Below are 21,770 nucleotides of genomic sequence, written 5' to 3'. Positions count from 1 at the left end.
TTACTTTGATTAGGGGTTCCCATCCCCCCCGATAAGAGGCCTAGGCAAGAGACAGAATATGAATCTTCGGATCAGGTTTCCATTTCTTCAGATTTCTCTACTGATCAGGAATACTCTCTTCCTCCCTATGAGGATTCTGATGCTGAATAATCTCTCTCTTCAGCCCCTCCTGAGGATTAGTCTTTTGGGGAAACCTTGCATACCATGAGGGAACATTTCCAATGGGAGAGCAAAGATTATTCTGAATCTAAGAAAAGGCTCTGGGACTTTCTTTTACTCCCACAACACAGGCCCCTAGCTTATCCGCCTGTGTTAGACATTGTAGATTATGTATTTTCAGAGTCCAGTCTGACCCCTGACTCCTTACCTCCAGTTCCTGGTAAGCCGGACAGGCACTACAGGGCGCCTGTCTCTCATAAATTCCTTTTAAAATCCCTGCTGCTGACCCAGAAACTATTTCTCAGGGTCCCAAAGGGATCAAGGCTTCCGCTGCAAAAAACCCTACCCCCACCGACAGGGATTCTAAGGCATTAATCAGGGTAAGAAAATTTACACCTCTGCTACCTTGGCTATAAGGGCTTCAAATTGTCAATTTCATATGCTCAAATATCAGCAATATATTATGTAACTGCTTAAACGGAAAATGTTGAAAAATTCTGAAGGTGCAGAAAAAGAAATGCAGGATTTATTGCATGCAGCTGAGCAAGTTGGAAAGCATACTTTGCAATGTGGTTTTGATTCTTTGGAGGCCTCCTGTAGGGCTGCTGTCACGGGTTCTGTCATTAGGAGGCATGCTTGGTTAAAGGAATGAAATTTACCAGATCATGTTAAAGCAAAATTATTAGATGCTCCTTTACAGCATGATACTTTGGTGTAAAAGCAGAAGAGGTGTTAAAGAAAATGGAGGACAAAGCTAAATCTATGCAAACAGTCAAGGATTTCTTAGTTACAGCTTCCAAGATTTAGCAGACACTGGCCTACAAAGAATTTGGCCTTTCCAGTGTCACAGACCACAAAGGGGCAGATATAGATGCCCAAGAGGCAGATCCCAACCCCAAGGCTCATACAGGTCTAAACAATGGGGTGCTTCTATCTCCAAAAGTGGAGAAGACAAATCACAGCCTTACAGGAAACAGTCCCAATGACTTGCACCTACCTATGCCAAGCGCTTATCTTTTGGCAGCGCCTTTAGGGGGAATACTAGCACTCTTTTCTCAATATTGGCACATAACCCAGGACAAATTGGTCTTGGACAGTGTTACAGGGCTACAAGGTTTCACTTTCATACCCTGCCAAGGGCAAATGGTTGGCCAGACCTACCAAAAAACCAATGGGCAGAGGCACAAAAACAAATCTCATCCCTCATGGACATGAGGGCCATTCAACAAAGTACCAGAACAAGAGCAGGGACAAGTATTTTATTCAAGACTGTTCTTGGTACCCAGCAAGGGCAAAGCCTGGAGACAAATATTGGACCTATCTATTCTAAACCCGTATCTGGATATACCAAAATTCAAAATGTTGACCTTACAGCAGCTTCTGCCCATGCTGGGCAAGAAGGCTTGGCTTGTGACTTTAGACCTAAAGGAGGCATACCTGCATGTCCCAATCAGACAAACATGCAGAAGATGCCTCCGATTCAAAGCTGGCTCAATGCACTACCAATTCTCTGCACTGACCTTTGGCTTATCTACTGCGCCCAGGGTCTTCACAAAGTGCCTGGCACCAGTAATTGCATTCTGCAGGCAGAGGAATACAAATATATCCTTACTTGGACTGCTTCATTCAAGCAGAGAACAAGGACATTCTACTACATCATTTGGCGTTGTAAAAAGATTACTACCATGCCTAGGGTACACAGTCAACGAACAAAAATCAAAACTAGTACCCTCTCAAGAGATAATATTCCTGGGTGCAAGCTTAAATACAACTGCCCAGATGGCTTATCTCATGCCAGACAAAGGCAACTCACTACCTACTTCACACTGTTAGCAACAAAGGCCCAGTTACCTGCAAGAAAAATTTTGCAAGCTTTGGGCTTCATGGCATCCTGCATTCTACTAATTCCATATGCAAGACTGCATATGAGGAAACTTCAATGGTACCTTGAAATGAGCATTGCCACAGCCTGGAATCAATAAATACCCTCATTCCCTGCCTGCAACAGGAGATCTGACTTGAAGCGACTTCTGACCTCTAATTGTGGTTTTGTCTTTTGTGTTTTCTGACGGTTTTCCTGTTTGAAATTCTTTTTTTTTTGTTACGGGTATTTTTAGTGTTGTTTGTTTGTTTGTGTTTCCCTCCCTCTTTGGTTATGTTTTTAGTGTTGTGTTTTGAATTTGTGAGGCTGTGTGTGGTAGTTAATTTTGTTGGGTGTTATGTCTGTTTGTTTTAAGGCTGTCTTTTCCCAAATAATGGGTGTTTGTGGTTGAGGTGGGTCCCCAGCTTTCCCTCTGCCACTGGTGATATGCTAAGCTGTGGCTGGGGGGTGAAGCCTGGTGCTGGGGCCTGTACCCCCAGTGACTGCCTCAGCCTTGAACTCAAATCTCTTGTTTGTTGGAGTGCTCAGCGGCCCTTTTACTTTGCCGGGCTTGACACCTCCGGGGGGGCGTCAGCGAGGATTTGCTGTGGAGAAACTGCTCCGGCTGGGACTCCAACTCCTTAAAATGCGGAGGGAGCAGAAGCCTTAGGGTCTGACAATCTAGGAGGCACTCCTGTGGCTCCACAAGAGGAAAGGAGGCACAACCCACACGGCTCCTAGGACTAACCGGGCTTCGGTGTGCGAGGAGAGGCCTCGCCTTCTCCGAGGCAGGCCTGGCCCCTCTAGGTTCTTTCCTGGCCCTTCGGAGGAGGTCTCCGATGGGTTCTCTATGGGAGGCAATTGGGAGGGCTCCCTTTCCAGGCTTTTTCTCTAGCTGATCTGGACTAGCCCCCCATTTCAGGAGAGCCCAAACCACAATGGGAGTGCCCCTAGCCCCTTCTCTTGGAGGGCCCTGCAGGTTGGAGCCCGTAGCTCGACCCCTGACCGAGGTCCCATCCCTCGCCGCTTTGGCTAGTGCGGCACCCCGGGATCCGGGGTGGGCCCGTGCACCGGATGGTGCGAGCTGGGGGAGCGAGGCTCCATCTACGGGTACCCGGTTTACGACACCACATCGGAGGGGCGAGCACCGGCAGACCCTGATCTCTGTGTCTTGGGGTTCCGGCTCCGAGGACACTGGTCTGTCGGATCCGGCGGTTTTAGAGCTCGACTCCTTCGCGTCGTCGGGGACCTCGGGCTCGCGTGCGGTCAAGAATCCTGCTCCCCTGCGACTGGGCCTCCTCCCTGCAGCCTGGCCTCGAGGAGCTCGGTTTGGCTCCGGCCACGGCTCACAGCGGACATCCATCGGTTGACCGAGCCTCACCAGCGGTCCCAGGGACAGAAGCCTCTGCTGGCCCCCTCTCACCCCATGGACATCCATCTGCCAAAAAGTACTCCTCGGACAGCACATGAGAAAGTACTCCTCCGCAGCAGAGAGCACTGCGACTCTCGATGAAGGGAACTGAAGACCTGGACTGGATCAGGGGTCCGGGGAACTACCAAGGCCTCTTGAGCGTCTCTCCAGGAGACATCGATGAATCATTGGGCCCTTCGAGGGGACTGCCCCCCCCTCCTTCTTAGGGGGGGGTAGTCCTCCTGATGGCATTCAGTGAGGCCCTTCTACACCAGGCATTATATCTATCTGACCCCATTGAGATCTTCTATCTATCAGAGCCTAAGAATTCTGCTACGGACTCATTCTTACCCAAGATCCCGGACATTCTGGCCCTCCTCCATCGGGCCGATTTCTGCTCCCTCAGTCCAGCCTAGATGCCAGGAGTAAGGCTGCCCTCTGAGGGAATGTGCCTGGGGCAAAAGCGACCCCATCCGATGAATTGAGTCCCATTCCCAGGATTCATCCAGGCGGATGTTTCCCCTTCTGATGGATCTCCTTGACAGCTGAACTACATTCACTCAGATGCAGCCGAGCAGTGAGATCTCCCGAAAAGAGTCTCAGATCATCTCCGATGGATCTGATCTCAGTGAGGATCTCATGTGCATCTCCCCCTGGATAATCTAGTTCCACAGGCCTAATCATTCTGCGGCTGCTGTCTCGCCAAGAAGGGGGCTTTGCTGAGCCATGGAGCAGGCCTTGGCATGAAGGCGACTTCCCTGGAGATCCATTTGAGCCCTTTGGTGGCGCAAGTGTGAATGCCTTGCTGTCTTTGATGGTTCTGCCTTATGAAGACTGTTCATGCGAGTGAACCCTTTGTTCGGCGAAAAGGGCCAGGAAAGGCGCTGTCAGTCAGTCAATCAGCTCAGTGTCTCCCAGTAACTTGGCAGGACTCTCCTGCTCACAGGGGACAGGTCCTTCTCCCAGACGGAAGCGGATACTACGTCCCTGCCAGGGAGAGGGAGTCCTGTGGGTCCTTTGGGGAGAGGGGCAGGGCAGGGCGTCGTGAGGCAGGCAGGGGCTCCCGTCCAGAGGGTCAGAGAACCCTTCTCAGAGCAGCCGCGCCAGAGGCCCTGGTTCTGGAGGCAGTGGCCTCTGGAGGGGCAGGGCTTGGTGCACCTGCACCCTGACGAGCAGTTTGCCCGAACGACTATCAGAAGGTGCCCAACTCATATCACCTCCAAGATGGATACCCCTAATCAAGATCCCCGCTTTCGAGCAGCCCCTAGGATTTCCACCACCCCATCGAGCAGCTGTCCCCAAAAAACTGGGGAAAAGAGCCATCAAGCAGTCCCCAGATGCCTCAGATTAGGGTTTTACTCCAGGTTCTTTTGGACTTAAAGGGTTGAGGGACTTAAGACCAATTTAAAGACCTTTCCTGTCACACCTGTCAGTAACCAAGCAAGTAGTTCGGATTCCCTCCGATTTGAAATGCTCCCCTGTTGAGGGGGCTGCAAAGGATGGATGGACACCTGGGCCTCCAGGGATGTGCTACCACATTGGGATGGACAGTGGATCAGGAGGTTTCTTAGCTCAGGCTCCTCCCCTTCACTCTCAGTTCAGGGTCCTGGGAGCCCAGTCTCACCTCAGCTAGGTGTTTCACCTGGTGCTCACAGATTAAGCGGCTGCTGGGAGGCTGGACATTACAAGTTCACTCCGCCATTGGGCGACTGGCTCCTAACTCAGGGGGATTGGCTACCTCTGTGCTCAGCAGGGATTAGGCATAACAACTGGCACACCAAAGGCTGGGCATAGAATCCCAACTGGGAGGCTCTCTTTCCTAGCAAGGAGGAAAATTCTGACCAGATCAATGGAAGGCTATTTTATAGATCAATCATGAGCCTTCCTCTGGCCAGGCTCAACCGTCAGCCAGATCACAACCGAAACTGGCGATCCTTGGCTTCCACAGGCTGGCCAGTCATCCGCGACTAATTCAAGCTTACTGCGGCAGCTATTCGCTTCTAATTCATGTTCTATTGCATCTGCGGGTTCTTCAATGCTATTCCACTCTGCATTGGTGCTCTCTTCTTCGTTGGGGTCCTCAGAGTTGCGGTCAGCATTGCTGTGGTGGTCTGTTTCTCTGGAGTGGCTTCTTTCTCGGGCCCCTAGCAGGAAGACAGCGGCGGCGGCTGTGACCGGGCGCGTGCAGCCCACTCGGGGGGCTTCTTCTCGCGGTGGGGGGCATCCTGCCACAAAGATCCCCAGAACATCATTTGTCCCAGAGGTCACACATTGTCAAAAGAATTGTCCTGGAAATGAGGTGGTTTCACTAAGTTCTTCCTACAATCCTGCGTTGCTCCTACAGGGACGGCTGTCCAGTCTAGTAGGGTACATCTCCAGTCTGGTATAGGTCTTATCCCTTTGTGAACCCTTGAGGAGACTATTAGGAGGAATTTCCAGAGTCTGGGAATGGAGTGTTTCATAAAGCGCAAAAAGAGAGGCAGCACGGACGGGAGCATCAAATAGCTGGAGGCCATCCTGCAGTGGCACCATCGCTTTCTCCCCATCCTTTGGTCCCTTTGCCTTCAAGTTCAACCTTGTTCGCGTTGCGAAGATTTTTTCAACCAAGGGGCAATCTTTTAATTTCTTTTCAAGGACCAACCCATCCATAAACTGGCTCACTTCCCCAAGCTGGGACTTCCGACTCGGTCTCTGGCCAGCCTACCTCTCGGTCCTGCCATGCCTAGTTTCTGCAGAAAGCCCCCTCCAGGTCCTCTGATGCAGGCTCATTGTCCCCATTCTGGAATGATTCTGCTTGGTTCCTTCTCTTATCGACAACCTCCCTTCCCCAACCTTGGTCTCACAAAATCAATCCACACTCAAATCAATCCACCATGGATTCTGGATCCCCATTCTCTGCTCGACCTCTGAAGTTGACCGCTTCCCCGGGATTCCAAAGTTGACAATGACTCGGTTGTCTCTTGGGTCAAGCCAATCGGTACTCGCTCACCGGTCCTTCACTCCCAGGTGGCTGCTCATAGTAAATGGAAGAGGTTCCTTTCTGACAGGGCCCCAAGGGGGGTGGATATCTTTTTAGCAGAGATCGGTCCTTCTGCGGTGCTTTTCTTTTTAACTTCACTGCTCCTTCATCATCATTTTCCACAGTTCTCCCGATTAAAAGGGGCAGGCTATATCAGCATTATCACATTGGACAGGACACGCTCCCCTTTTGACAGCCCGAGACAATGCAAATCCCTTATGACAAAAGTGTTTTATTAAACTTTCCCAGTCAGTTTTTGTGTACATATGGGATTTGTCTTGCAGTGCGCAGACAGCTCCTCCCTTCTCCCTCCAGCTTCTGCTGATTTAAAATTCCTTTCCTGGAAGACTGTGTTTTCTGGGTGGAACTTCCTATCTTTCTGGTAGCTATCACTTCAGCCAGAAGGTGTCAAACATTCAGGCTCTTTCTTTCCTCCTGTGATACCGTGTGCTTCTTGGAATCCATCTTTTCCTCCCGAAGGTCTCTTCTTTCTTCTCTTCTTTCAGAATCAATTTTTGCCTTCCTTTTTTTTTCCCAATTATTCAATTTTTTGACAACAATTCATTGGATGAATTGCATTCATTGATTATTACGTATTTAACATTTTTGCTATTTAACAGAACAAATCAGACAGGAAATCAGATCTCCTTTACTAAACTCCTTTGCTAAATTTGCTGTCTAAAAGTGTGTCTGTCTAAAGTTGTCTAAAATTGTATTAATTGTATATTATGGGCATATGACACTTCAGCTCAGGGTTCCGGCTCAGAGTTCTGACTCATTCATTCTACTAGGGCAGTTTCTACCGTGTTTGGATTTGGATGATGATGTGGAGCGGCAGCTACTTGAGCCTAGCCTGCCTACTTACCATTATTTATTTTTTATTTCTCATTACAAGGTGGAAGGCATCCTAGAGGAAGAGCATCCTTTGAACATCCTTCCATGATTCCAGCCATAGATTCATGATTTACCCCACTCTTAGGGAAGGTTGCAGGCAGAATAACCAGGTTGCCTTCCAGATTTCTCTTCCTACTTCAGATTGTAGCCGTTCCATCTGACAACATTCCATCTGGTGAGTACAACTCATCCGATGCAACCATCCCTCCATCCCCTCCATCCCCCTGACCTTTATAGAGCGAGTATTTATGCTGTTTTAGTATACTTACTGTGGTGCACTCACCAAAGGCAAACTCAATCTGCGGGGAGGGCGTGGCAGGGGTTATGGGAGGGTAAGAGGAGGGAGCCTAAGCTTTTGAATTTTTTGTGCTCCGGAGGATAGGGAGGTCCGATACCCACAGGTTGCATCCGAATGAAGTCACCTACTCAGATGGAACGTTATGGTGAGTACATAACTTCTAATTTCGATGGTGGGCGAAGGCCTGACAGCCATTCACCTTACCCCAGCCAGGCAGACATTGACAACAGATGCATCAGATTATGCCTGGGGGGCACACATGGCAGGAAGATGTATTCAAGGCACATGGTCCGCCAACCAAATGCATCTACATAATCTGAAAGAGATGCTAGCTGTTCAGAATGCCCTGACTGCCCTCCAGGACCTACTTCATCTGGGACAACAACTGATAGACAATACCACGGTCATGTGGTATATAAACAAGCAGGGAGACGCTCATTCTTAACCCCTCTGCAGACTAGCCATGACTTTGTGGAACATGGCATCGACTTGCCAAGTACATCTGCAGGCACAGTTCCTGCCAGGTAAGATAAGTACTCTGGCAGATGAACTAAGCAGAAACCTCATGGATCCCCACGAATGGAAATTGGATCCACAAGTCTTCAACATGATAAAAAGGAAATGGGGATGTCCGGACATAGACATATTTGCCTCTCCTCACAACTTCCAACTAAAGAAATTCTGCACAAGGACTTGTCACAGACAAGCATGGAAAATGGATGTGCCCTATCTTTCAGCTGGAAAAACAGTATATGCCTTTCCTCCACTGCCTCTCTTCCCCAAGGTACTCCTAAAGGTCAGACAGGAGAAGCCAAAAATATTGATTGCCCCAGACTGGCCCCGCCAGTACTGGTATTCAATCCTAAGGAACTTCTCAATGCCCAGCCTGGACCTTACCTCAGATACCTCCCCTACTGTCCCAACAAAACAATCGGATCCTGCAGAGCCAACTCAAGACCTTAAAATTGGCAGCATGGTGGATAATGTAGTCATACAAATCGCACCTCTCACTAAAGCAGTGATTGATGTCATTTTGGAGGCCATGAGGCCTAGTACTAGAAAACCTTATGCTGGAAAATGGAAGAGATTCTGTGCCTGGAACCAGGCACAAGGAATTGACACAGCAGTACCAAACATTCCTCAGATTTTGCAATACTTAACTGAGATGCTGGTCAAAGGCCCGTCCTTTTCATCAATTAAAATTCATGCCTCTGCCATTTCGGCTCATTATAATACAGAGCCACCAATCTTTTCTCATCCTTTAAGGCAATTCCTCAGAGGAGCCAAAAACTTAAGGCCTCCAAGGAGATCGCAAATACCTGCATGGGACCTCAATTATGTTTTGGAAAAACTCACTCTGCCCCCTTTTGAGCCAGCCGCTACTGCTGATAAAGTTTTTATCTTGGAAAACAGCTCTGCTCCTAGCAATAATCTCTGCAAGACGAGTCTCAGAGCTGCAGACACTCATGGCTGTGGAACGTTTTATCATTTTCTATCCAGACAGGGTTTCTCTGAGGACAAACCTGAGATTTATGCCTAAGGTAGTGTCCAGTGTGACCCTTCACCAAACTATTCATCTGCCTACTTTTTATCCAAACCCACAGAATAAGGGGGAGAGAATTCTGCATTCGTTGGACATACACAGACAACTATGCTTCTACTTGAATAGAACCAAAGCTTTCAGAAAGACTGAGCAACTACTAGTGGCATATGCTGCAGGATCACAAGGAAAGGCTATCTCAAAGCAGACTATTTCAAAGTGGATAGGCCACTGTATTCGTTTCTGCCATTCACAACATGGCAAACCAGTTCCTAAGGGCATTAGGCCACATTCTACCAGAACAGCAGCCACTTCAACAGCCTTCCTCAGGGGATTACCAACCAAAGACATTTTAGAGGCTGCTACCTGGAGTTCAGTGCACACCTTTACAAAGCACCATCTTTTACCACTCTACTCTAAATCCAGGGCAGGCTTTGGCACTGCAGTTCTGCAGGGTCTCATAGCAGCTCCTAATGCTATTTAGCCCCAGCCTCCCAACCATAGCTTTGGGATTCAACCCAAGTGTAATGACTGCAACATTGAAACATGAACATAGTACAGTTGTGTACACTTATCATAAATGTAGATGTTGGAGTGTATTCACTGTTGCAGTCCAGGTTACCCACCATCCCTCTTTTCTTTGCTGGAACTTATCTACACTTCTCTAATCCTATACAACATATGTGGTGTATTTGCTTGCAGATGAAGGTATTGTATATTTTGGTGCATGCATGTCTTATTGGTATATTTTAAGCCTACCCATTTGGGGGCACCTGACATCTGGGGCAAGAAAAACGAAAGAAAATGGCGTCTGCATCTTTTATACCCCTGGCGCACTGATGTCAGGGATGAGGCGACAGCAACAGACGCCGGACCTTGACTTTGGAATTCCGGCCGACCGCGGGTAGCCTGCCAGCAGGATAACCCAAGTGTAATGACTGCAACAGTGAATACACTCTAACATCTACATTTATGGTAAGTGTACACAACTGTACTTTGCCAGTACCCAAATACTACATGCAGAATTTCTACACTAGAAACAGATTATGCCTACCAGTTGTGTAGCAAATCAGTAAACAAGCATGCAGCAGTTAATAAAACAGAAAAGATTTCAGCATTTTTCAGCAGTCAGTACACAGTGCTAGGTTTCAGCATAAATCGAATGAAATCAATCATTTGAAGATTAGTGACAGTACTATCCAACAAATGAGTCAAGTGGGTAGCTTTTCTGAGGGTCTGCCCACTGGCAGAGTATAATGCAAGTGCCTGGAAGTCAATTTCGTTTGAGTAAAAGACGCGAACAGGACAGTACAAGTAAGGCACAAGGAATAAGAAGCCATGTGTGCATCTGTTTGTTCCTGGTCGTAGCTCAGTAAACACATTAGGTACATGTACATCTACCAACTGGTAGTTACAGGTCAGCACCAGTATTAACTCTACCAACTTGTAATTACAGGCCAACAACAGCATTACAGAGCTTGTGTACAATAGGCAGAAAGCTAGTACTGAAATAGAGAATGCTAGTGCAACGATATCACTGCTAGTATCTTTATTCCATTAGTTGCACATGCCCAGTATAGAGAACAAACTAAGCTCTTCTCTACGTTTATAACTTGTGTATATGATGGCTTAGTAAGGTATAACGAAACAAGACAATTCAGTGAAATCCTCCAAAGCAAAGTCCAAACTGACACCCTTTATTAGACATTCATAAGGCCGCCTTCACATATGTCTGCAGTCTTAAAGCACTCTGATCTGCTCAGAAGTGGTGGTTAAGGACACCACATACACAAACGGCGTAGATATACCCCACCTGCTGGCAGACAGGCTCAGTAAAAACTTTATCCCTCTGTATCCCCCATCAGTAAATCAGGACATCCCCAGCACCTGCCCCCCTCCCCTTATCTGTAGGGAGCAAGTTATCACTGCCTTGTCAAGGCAAAGAATGCAACCTCCATGGGACCCAATAAAATCCCAGACTGCATCCTCCATGAACTCTGGCAGGAACTTGAAGCACCATTACGCACCCTATTCAGTCAAAGCCTGAGTACTGGCTTAGTCCTAATGGACTGGAGGGCAGAGACAGTTATCCCTTTGCACAAAGATGGAGAGTCCACTGATCCAGGAAATTATAGACCCATCAGCCTAACTAGCCTGATATACTAGGCCATGGAACTCATTAGCAAGGACATTGGCAACATCCAAACACTCAGTCCCACACAGTTTGGTTTTGTCAAAGGGAAGTTATGCCTGTTAAATGTAGTCGAATTAGAGACTGTCACCAAAGCCATGAATGAGGGGAAGATGGGTGCACACCACCTACCTTGACCTGGCCAAAGCATTTGATACTAATCCCCACTTGGGTATAATAGATGAACTCTCTCAGCTAGGCAACTAGGTATGTTGCCAGATGGGTAGTAAACTGGCTTACTGATAAAATCCTCCTAGTCAAAATAGGGGAAGCTACCTCAAGCAGTAGACCCTTAACAAGCTGTGTACCCCGGGGATCAGCCTTGGAGCCTCTGAGATGTACCTTTTTGAGGTGCAGGCCAAAACCAGTGGGCTATGGCTGACCAAGTTTTCAGAGGAGTACAACCTGAGCGCAGTCATCCATTCCCCTAATTATGTGGACGTACTCCAGGAGGGTTTTGCCCAAACAAATGACTGGTACTAGAAACGTGGCCTCAAACTGAATGCCAAAAAATGCACGATCACCCCCTTTAGCGAGAGTGATATCCCCACAAATGATCACATTAACAAGGTCCTAAGCAGGCAGTCAGTCGTGAGGGACTATGGCACGCCTAACCACCACACCAAGTTTACATGGCTCTCCTCATTACTAAGGGTATCTTATCCAGGGACAAGGAGGTCATAATATCCCTGTATTCTTCTGTTATAAGACCCATAGAGTACAATGCCCCTTTCGACATGCAACTCAAAGCACATGCAGCAGCTGGAGAGACCACAAAGGTTCCTCACCTGAAGAATCGAGGGCCTCAAACATCTACCCCACCCAGGCTTAAAAGCCCTATTCCACTACTCACTCATACAGACTCCTCAGAGGTGACGTTTGGCATACAAAGCAATCTCAGACCCCACCTTGATGAGGACTGCTGCATATCAGCAAGTTGAGCTGCACTCTAGTAACCCACATGCACGACCTTAACCTGGTCTGTGACATCAGTAGGACTTGTTGACGGCACAGATTTGTTTCCGAGACACACCCTCCATGATAAGCAGAGTACCTAATTAACCCTTTATAAGCGCAACGTAGATAATGGGATGGGGAACAGAAAATACACCCACTGGGATTCCACCTGTGTCCCTGCTGGACAAGGGGCATCTGGTGCTCACTTGTCGGAACATGGGCTAAATTCTTAGCTAGGCTTGTAAGGGCCTCAGGGCCAATAGCCAAGTAACTTCCTATGAAGAGGGCAGAATTTGAATGAGCTACGTAATATTAGACAGTAACTGGATAGATTAATGCTTAATGTTTGCAACTAAAATTTAATATGGTTTGTTTGACTGCCAATGTCATATTTGATTTAATAAAGATGTTTCTTAAAAACTCTAGCATAAACAAAGCCTAGGTCTTAAACTCAATTTATAATGACAGAAATGCCTTAAATGAAATGGGATCTTATGTTAAATCAGAGAATCTGGTGTCACTCTATACCATTTTTGAACTTTTATATGCTGAATTTGACATGCATACTTAAGTCTTTATGAATTCATAAACACTTCCAAACAAGTACTTTCTATTTACTTCCCATTCCCAACCTGAAGACTATAGGGCTGCTGTCAAGCAGCAGCTTGATTGAAAAAAGCCTCCCTTTTTCTGTACCTAAACACTGTTTATCCAGTCCCATTCATATGTTTCAGTTTAAGTGTATGAACATCTTACCACATGCAATACATGTTTTACCCATTTTCTTGCCTGCTTGTTTCTTGATGGGCTCTTGCAGCCAAGCTTGGACTTTTTACCTCTACTGTTCACATTCACACAGGCTGAATAGTTTGTACATGTGAATCTCTGGTCACAATTGCTTAAGGTAAGTTTGTCTAATTATTTAAGGAATAGGATTCTAATGGATTATTTCCAGGTATGGGTCTACAGAATGGCCTGTTTGGAGTCCAGTTCAAAAGTCGAAAATTTTGGAACAGGCTGTGTTGTAATCCTTTGCCCCATCCCCCATGTTTGTGTTCTGAACTATAACAACCCTTGAGACTGAAGTAACTGCAAAAGTGTGTACTTGTCTCCAAATTGTTTTTGAATGGCTATGTATACCCTACTAAAATGGCTCTGATTGTGAAGAATGTGTAAATACCTTTCATAGAATTATTCTCTGCTATGCTCTGCTTCTCTAGGTAAAAATGTCTCTGCCTGTTGAGCCACATCAGGAGCCTCCTGTAAGCGCACCTCTGTCAACTGTGCCCACAGAACAAGCCTTCCAAAGTACGGTGGCTACTACTACTACTACTCCTACCACCAGCACACCTTTTCAGGCAGTTCACACTGTAAGTACAAATTAGTTCCCACATGTATTTTTTTCCCAAAGGAGATTAATACCCTTTGTTTTGCTGATAAAAAACCCTTGTAAACCTTGTTTATTTCATATAGGCAGCCACACAAACCCAGTAAGCCATTCAGTCTGCTAGAGTATCAGAAGTTTTTTTGCCTGCAGGTATGGTAGCCCAGATTCTGGAGCACAATGCAGCAAGGGTGCTGTTGCAAGTATTTCTGTGCTTGGCTACCCATTAGTGTTTAACTTCAACTGGAGGCAGGTCGTTACATAATAAATTACAGAAAAGTGTTTGTATACTATGGTGTACTGCCTCATACTTTGCCTTACTGTAAGACATTTTGGTATAAATGGTACATGAATTTCAGTTGAGGCAAGGCCTTCTGTAGTGGACAAGTGTTGGTATTTCCTCTTCTCCCCCCTGCATTTTAATGAAACCTTAAGCTCATGGGGTTGCCACCACCTTTGGCTGGCACACATTATATATTGTGTTGCCAGATAAGGAAGGGTACATTTGGTCTGTGTAGTACTTTGTTTAATACCCTTGACCTGATTGAGTTGTATGATGTGAAGGAAAATGCATGATAGGTGGTGGCTAGAGAGGCTGCACATACATTGGAACAAAAAAAAATTGTGCATGATGTAAGCTTTGTTGTAGATAACTTGATTGTTTTTACTTTGAACATAGTCTTCATTATCTGCTGAACTTATGAGGCTGGAACTGTGGAATCATAGCAGGCCCAGCTCCTGGAATAAAGGCCCAAGAAATAATTCTCGAAGATGTGGACACAAGTGCCAACTGCACATGTCTGTAATGGACAAACCTGAAAAAGTTGCCACTCTGAAGAATAACCTTTGACAGTGATTTTTTTTCCCAGCTGTTGTGTAGCTGCTTGAAAGCAAGACAGTGCCTTTAGTAATTCACTTGGAGAGGTTTTGGTGTTACACTGCACGCCTGTCCTATTTAGGATGACGATAAGAAATATTTAGCCTTCCTGAAATCGTCCTATTTGGGTAAAACCTGTCAGCAAAATGAACCTCCCCAGATTGTGCTCTGAAAAGAAAGCTGGGAGATTTTTTTCAGGATGGACTGCCAGACATATAAGCTAGGAAGGCCTATGAAACAATCAGAACTGTAAAGAATTGCTGAAGCCCACAAGGTTGTTTTGTACAGAGATGCTTGAAGTGTGCACTTTGAGACCAGAGTCCTATACATAGTATAATCCAAAATGCAGAGCTGCTTTCCGTAGAGACGAGGATCTTACGCAAAAAATTATTATAACAGCAAACCAAACACAAGTGCGAGATCCCCTGAAGGCAATAAAACGTTGCAAATATAAAACTTTAAGATACGATGGTACACTCCAGTTTAAGAAAAAACTTTTATTCCGTTGAGTAAGCGCTTTCGCCAAAGGCTTCTTCAGACTCTTTAACAAAGATAAAAAAGTAAAACCTCTTTAAAAACATTGCCATGGCTTCTTATTGGCTGTTAGATATAAAATTCATCACATGGTAAATTCTAAAAGGACTACAGACATAAAACTGTGTATACCGAAAACCACAGCCATTTACAGGACTATAATGGATACTTGAAATGCATATGATTGATTTTTTAAAAATACTTGTATATAAGAATCTACATATCATTACAGTCACATAGCACATATTTAAACATCAGAACTTTCGGGACATTCAGACCATCGTATTAATTACAGACAATAAACTTGACATCGTCAATCATCAGTATTATTGGTCATACCAAATCAATTAAAAAACTAAAAGTACAAGCATATACTAATAAAAATGTATAGGGGTATAGCTTGATATTTACATTGTTTGGTCAAATGTGCAGGACATAAATTACATTGCTTACAGTGTATTTATGTAAAGATAATTTATACACTCTTTCATGTCCCTACGAACATAAATTCCATATAACTAAAACTGTTACGGTCAAACCCTTGCTTGCAATAGTGTACATGTTTAACTATATAGAACTATCGTGGTCTACGTAGTCTTCTACCCTTCAAGAAGGGCTTGATCTGCACCTTGTCATTGAGACCAGGTGGTTTGTCAGATCTCATTCTTATGATCCATCTGGTCTCCTGCTCCAGTGTGCGATTTATCAAATCGCCTCCTCTAAAACCTTGAAAAACATGTTGGATGACACAAAACTTAAAATTATGATTCACACCTGCCGCCCTGTTATGTTTGGCTAATGCATTGACCTCAGTACCCACTCTGATATGGTAATTATGTTCCCTAACGCGTTCCTTAAGGGACCGATTAGTTTTCCCTATGTAATAGGCATTACATAGGACACAAGTGGCGATATATACAATATTTCTACTTTCACAATTCGTGTTGGTATGAAAATTGTATACACGTCCTGTGGTTGGGTGCTTGAAAGTCAACTCTCTGTTTATAAAAGAACATTGATTACAACGACCACAGGGTAACGTGTTCCTATTCTCTATGTTCCTATTATGTAGGGTAGACCTAGGTTTACATAATATACTCTTTAAATTGGGGTTGTTCTTATAGGTGATTCGTGGTACTGGACCAGCAATCTCACTAACCTCCCTAATTTTTCTGTAGAAAAATGTAAAGATGCAAGATTAGGAAAAAAATTGAATGTTCAGAGGGCTAGTAATGGTCTGGAGTGGTGCCAGTCCTTTGTTGAATTCAAAATTCATGCATTTTAAGGTAACATAGGGGCTCCTACTTTCCTACTTTAGAAATAGATTTGAGACTGTCTTGGTTCAGGAACAAAATTAACATTGAAATCAAAGCTGCTGAAGACTTTAAACTGTTTACCTCCTCCAGTAGTAACCAGATGCTAAGGCTGTGCCTTGATTTAACCACAGATTTTTTTTGTGTTTCACTGTTGCAGTCATCACACTTGGGTTATCCTGCCATGGGTAGCCCTCATTCGGCACGAATACCAGAGGCTTAGTATTTTTGCGTCTGTTGCTGTCACTCCAGGACAGTTGCTGTCGCTCCAGGACTGACGTCCAGTCGTCAGTGGTATAAAATCAGGCAGCTGATGCCATTACATCAGTCTTTCTTGCCGAGGAGCCCGAAGTAAAAGCAGTTCACCTGAGTGCCAGTCTGCCGCTACCTGAGTTTGTTTCCGAATTCGAAGTTAAGGTCTTCTAAAGCTAATCTCCCGTTGGGGATCCTTTTTTTTCTTTCTCTAACCGATGTCAGTCAATTGTCTCACCTGTGGAAAGCAAATACCATACCGAGATTACCATTCTTAATGTGTCACCTGTTTAGGCCCAGACCACAATGTCCCTCGCTGTCTGTTTTGTGCTTTGTTCAATGCCAGAACTATACATCATCGGGCCTTTATTGCAGCTAAATAATTTTGCTCTCAATCTGTATTCTGAAATTACTTGGGTAAGCCATCCAGCTACCAGTCTTCCAAAAACCCGTAAGGGTGAAGACTGCGCAGGTCCAAAACTGTCAACGTTTCCGTGATGCCTGCTTCTGTGATTTGCATGCTGCTACCGAGACACATTCGGAGTCCGCTATACCGAGAGACTTTGACTAAGGATCCTGCGGATGTCTGTACCTTGGATGGATCTGGAGCCGCTGAGCAGGCACCGGCTTCCGAGGAAGTTATTCGCATTACTGATGCTAGACAAACCCGACTACTTTTGCGTCTTCAGTTTTTTCTAAAGCTACAAAGTTCCTAAGGCCGAGGGTACGACCCACACCTAAAAAACTGACCCAAGCTCAAGCACCTGCTTTCATGTCTGTCTCAAATGCTTAAAATGGCAGAAGACCTTATGCTGATTAGGGGAAGCCAGCCTACCCCTTCTAAAAGGAAGTCTTTGTCCCAGCAGCCTTATCTGACCAGGAGTCCGACTCTGAGGTTTGAGATAATGAAGACATGCCCTTGTCTGCGTATGAGGATTAAGATGCAGAGAAATCCATTCCTTCTCCCCTTCTCCAGAGGATTTTTCTTTTGGTGAACCCTACATACTTTGAGAGAGCATTTCCATTGGGAATGCCAGGATTATGCTCAGTCCAAAAAGACACTGAATTTTTAGATATACCACAACACACAGACCCTTGGCTATTCCTCCTGTCTTGGATGTAGTGGATGTTTTCATGGAATCCAGTTTAACTCCTGACAACCTACCACCAGCTCCCAGGAAACCTGACTCTGACTCTAACAAATTTATCTTCAAAAATCCTACTGCTGACCCAGAGGTGATCTCTGAAGGACCTAAAGGAATAAAAGCAACCAGAGCTAAGAATCCCACCCCTTCAGACAGGGATTCCCAAGCTTTAGACATATGGGGTAAAAAAGTACACTTCTGCAACTCTTGGCATTAGAGCTTTAAATTGTCAGTTTCACATGTTGAAATACCAGCAACTTACAATGGAACTTAAACAAAAATTATCTTCCTTTCCAGCTTGTGCAGAAAATTACAGGAGCTTATGCATTCTGCAAGCCAAGTTACTAAGCACACCCTGCAATGTGTGTTTGATGCGGGCAGCAGTCACAGATTTTGTACTTAGAAGGCATGCTTGGCTTAAGGAACAGACCTTGCCAGACCATGTCAAATAAAAATTATTAGACTCACCATTGAACAAAGACAATGTGGCACCAAGGCAGAAGAGGTTTTAAAAAAATATGGAAGAAAAAGCTAAATCTATGCAGACACTCTTTTTACAAGTCCAGCCTCCGAGATTCAGTAGGCATTGCTCCCCCAAGCACTGGTCCTTTGCAGCCCCATCAAGGCTGGCTCAGACTAGACCTAGGGCAGGCAGACCCCCCCCAACGGACAGCAGTCCCAGGGAATGCAGAGATCTAAGCAATGGAGTACCTTCACTTTTAAAACAGGGAGTGCTAAGCCACTTCCTTATGGCAAGAATTCACAATGACTTTTTCAACTCCAGCCTTTACGTCTGCCCATCTGCTTGTGCCCCTAGGAGGAAAACTTGCCTCCCATGCAAAAAAACTGGGCCTCCATTTCCAATGACCGATGGGTCCTCAGCATGGTGTCCCAGGGGGTACAAATTTTTACTTCCAACTGCCACCCCAAAAGGGGTTCCCAGATCTTCCTCCTAACCAGTGGGCAGAGGACCAAAACCAAGTTCATTCCCTGCTCTCCATGAGGGCAATACAGCCTGTGCCAGCAGATCAGATAGGCCAAAGTTTGTTCCAGACTTTTCCTGGTACCCAGAAAAGAGAGCACCTGGCACCCAATCCTAGATCTGTCAAATCTAAACACCTTCCTGGTGATAGCAAAATGCTCACCCTCCAGCAGCTTCTTCCTATGCTATCCAGCGATGCTTGGTTAGCCACCTTAGACCTAAAAGAGGCCTATCTGCACATCCCAGTCAGACTCCTGCAGGAAAGATCTATGTTTCAGGGCAGGTTCTATGCACTCTCAGTTCTCTGCATTTCCCTTTGGCTTATCCACTGCTCAGAGTTTTCACAAAATGTCTGGCTCCAGCCATTGCTTTTTGCAGTCAAAGAAATATTCAGATTTACCCCTACTTGGATGACTGCCTGATTCAGGCAGAGGGGAAAAGCTGTTGCAGCACCTGACCTTTGTAAAGGACCTACTGATTTCACTGGGGTACACTGTAGATGAAAGTAAATCCAAACTAGTCCTCAGTCAAATTGTATGCCTGGGAGCAAGCCTGCGCACAGCATCCCAGATGGCTTTCATTACTCCAGAAAAACAAGCCTGTCTGACAGGCTGCTTCTCTCAACTAGCCACCAGAACCAAGTTATCCATAAGGAAAATCCTGCAAGCTCTAGGGTTAATGGCTTGCTGCATTCTACTAATTCCATATGCCAAACTGCATATGAGAGAACTTCAGTGGTACTTAAAAAGCCTTTGGTGTCAACATTCTTAGGACCTGAAAACTATCAGAAATTGATACCTTGTCTAAGGAAATATTTTCTTTAGTGGACATCAGCATGCAACCATAACAAGGGTGTTCCCTTTTCACAACCCCATGCTGCCCAGACCCTAACAGATGCATCAGACTATGCCTGGGGTGCACGCCTGGACAACAGGTGCATTCAGGGCCACTGGAGCCCAAGTCAAGCACATCTGCACATCATCCAAAAAGAGATACTCACATGCTCTGACAGCTTTCAGACCACCTACTCTCTCCGGGGCCTCTCCTAATCAAAACGGACACCACAGTGATGTGGTACATCAACAAGGAGGGAGGAACTTAATCTTACTCGCTCTGCAGGCTAGCCATGACCCTTTGGCACACTGCTTCAGCCATTCAGATTCACCTGCTAGCACACTTCCTGCCAGGCAACCAAAACTCTGTCAGACAACTTAAGCAGAAATCTCGAAGACCCACACCAGTGGCAATTAAACTGCAACACCTTCAGCCTCATAACCCAGAAATGGGGTACCCCGAAGGTGGACCTGTTAGCCTCCTACAACCACCAGCTCAGCAAATTCTGCACCAGGGTATGTCACAGCAAGGCCTGGAAAATAAATGCCCTGTCCTTCCAATGAATAAATCTCTCGATCTATGCATTTCCCCTTCTACTTCTTCTTTCAAGGGTACAACTGAAAATAAGGGAGAAAAAACTAAGAGCATTCCTGATTGTCCCGAACAGGCCATGCCAACACTGGTACCCACTACTGCGCAGCCTCACCGTTGCCTCCATGGCAACTTACTCCTATCCCTACTCTCCTGATCCAGAATGGAGAGTTCTTGCATCCACAATTGCAGACCCTGAACCTGGCAGCCTGGCTGCTTTCTTGACCCTCTCCTCCAGTGGCGAGCCTAAGCAAGCAAGTCCTGGACGTTGTACGTGAAGCCAGACGTCCCAGCACTAGAAAATCATATGCTGACAAGTGGAAAAGGTATTACTCCTGGCTCCAGGCTAAAGGAGCTGAACTAGCACAGCCCTCCTTGCCTCTTATCCTGGATTATCTTGCTGACTGACTTCACAGGGGCCTATCCTTCTCTTCTATTAAAATTCATGCCTCTGCCATTTCTGCTCATTAGAGCACAGAGCCACCCTCTTTTCTCACTCTCGCATCAAACAGTTTAAGGGACTAACAACATAAGGCTGCCCAGAAGAGCCCCTACCCCTGCTTGGGACCTTAACTTTGTGTTGGAAAAGCTCACGCTACCACCCTTTGAGCCTGCAACTTCAGCACAGCTTTCTCTTGGAAAACAGCCTTGCTTCTAGCCATCACTTCATCTAGAAGAGTGAGCTACAAGCACTCATGGCTGTGGAACCTTTCATCATTTTTCATGCTGACAGGGTCTCCCTCAGGACTAACCCAACTTTCATGCCTAAGGTGGTGTCCAGTGTGGCTCTCAATCAATTAATTTGCCCACCTTTTTCCCTAAGCCTCAAAATGAGGGGGAAAGGATCCTGCACTCAGATGTGCACAGACAGCTCGGATTCTACCTCGATAGGATTAAGCCTTTTAGGAAAACTGACACGTTACTAGCCAGCTTTGCAGCAGGGGTGGAGGGGCATGGCCATATCCAAACAATCTGCTTCCAAATGGGTTGCACCACTGTACCCGTTTTCTGTTGTAAACATCACGGGAATCAACCCACACAGGTGGTCAGGACACATCCCACTAGGGCTACTTCCACCTTTGCAGCTTTTCTCATTGGGGTCCCTACCAGAGACATCCTGGAGGCTGCAACATGGAGTTCTGTTAATACCTTCAAACATTACCACCTGCCTATCTTTTCCAAATCCAGGGCAGTGTTTGCAACCACAGTCCTGCAGGGCATACTAGCCAGCCCAAACGGTTCTTGACTACCTCCACCCTTTACTTCAGTTTTGGGAATCAACCCAAGTATGATGACTGCAACAGTGAAACACTAAGAAGATAGTACAGTTGTGTACACTTAACATAAATGTAAATGTTCGAGTATTCACTGTTGCAGTTCTGGCTTCCCACCCTCCGTCCCCCTTGTCTCATTCTCCCTCAGTGTTGTTTGGTGTTTACTTTCTGCTGGTGGTGGTGGTCCACCATAACCTAGCTCCCTGTTTGGGGGCTCTTGACATTTGGGTTGAGAAAAAACCCCGATTTTTTAA

The 21,770-nt window shown here is 45.9% G+C and overlaps 1 protein-coding gene across 1 annotated transcript in view; it reads left to right on the top strand.

Moving 5' to 3' along the window:
- The window catches only part of LOC122814995 (caprin-2-like), a 784,601-nt gene that overhangs the window by 295,374 nt on the left and 467,457 nt on the right, over positions 1 to 21,770 (top strand). The window contains exon 3 of the mRNA XM_044087250.1: positions 13,551 to 13,700. Within this exon, the coding sequence (XP_043943185.1) occupies positions 13,551 to 13,700 (150 nt within the window). The remainder of the gene's footprint in view (positions 1 to 13,550; positions 13,701 to 21,770) is intronic.

Source organism: Protopterus annectens, chromosome 11.part0, assembly GCF_019279795.1.
Source record: "Protopterus annectens isolate FY-2018-M chromosome 11.part0, PAN1.0, whole genome shotgun sequence".
Classification (NCBI taxonomy): Eukaryota; Metazoa; Chordata; order Ceratodontiformes; family Protopteridae; genus Protopterus; species Protopterus annectens.
Note: the sequence above shows the minus strand (reverse complement) of the source record. Positions and strands in the feature narration are given on the sequence as shown.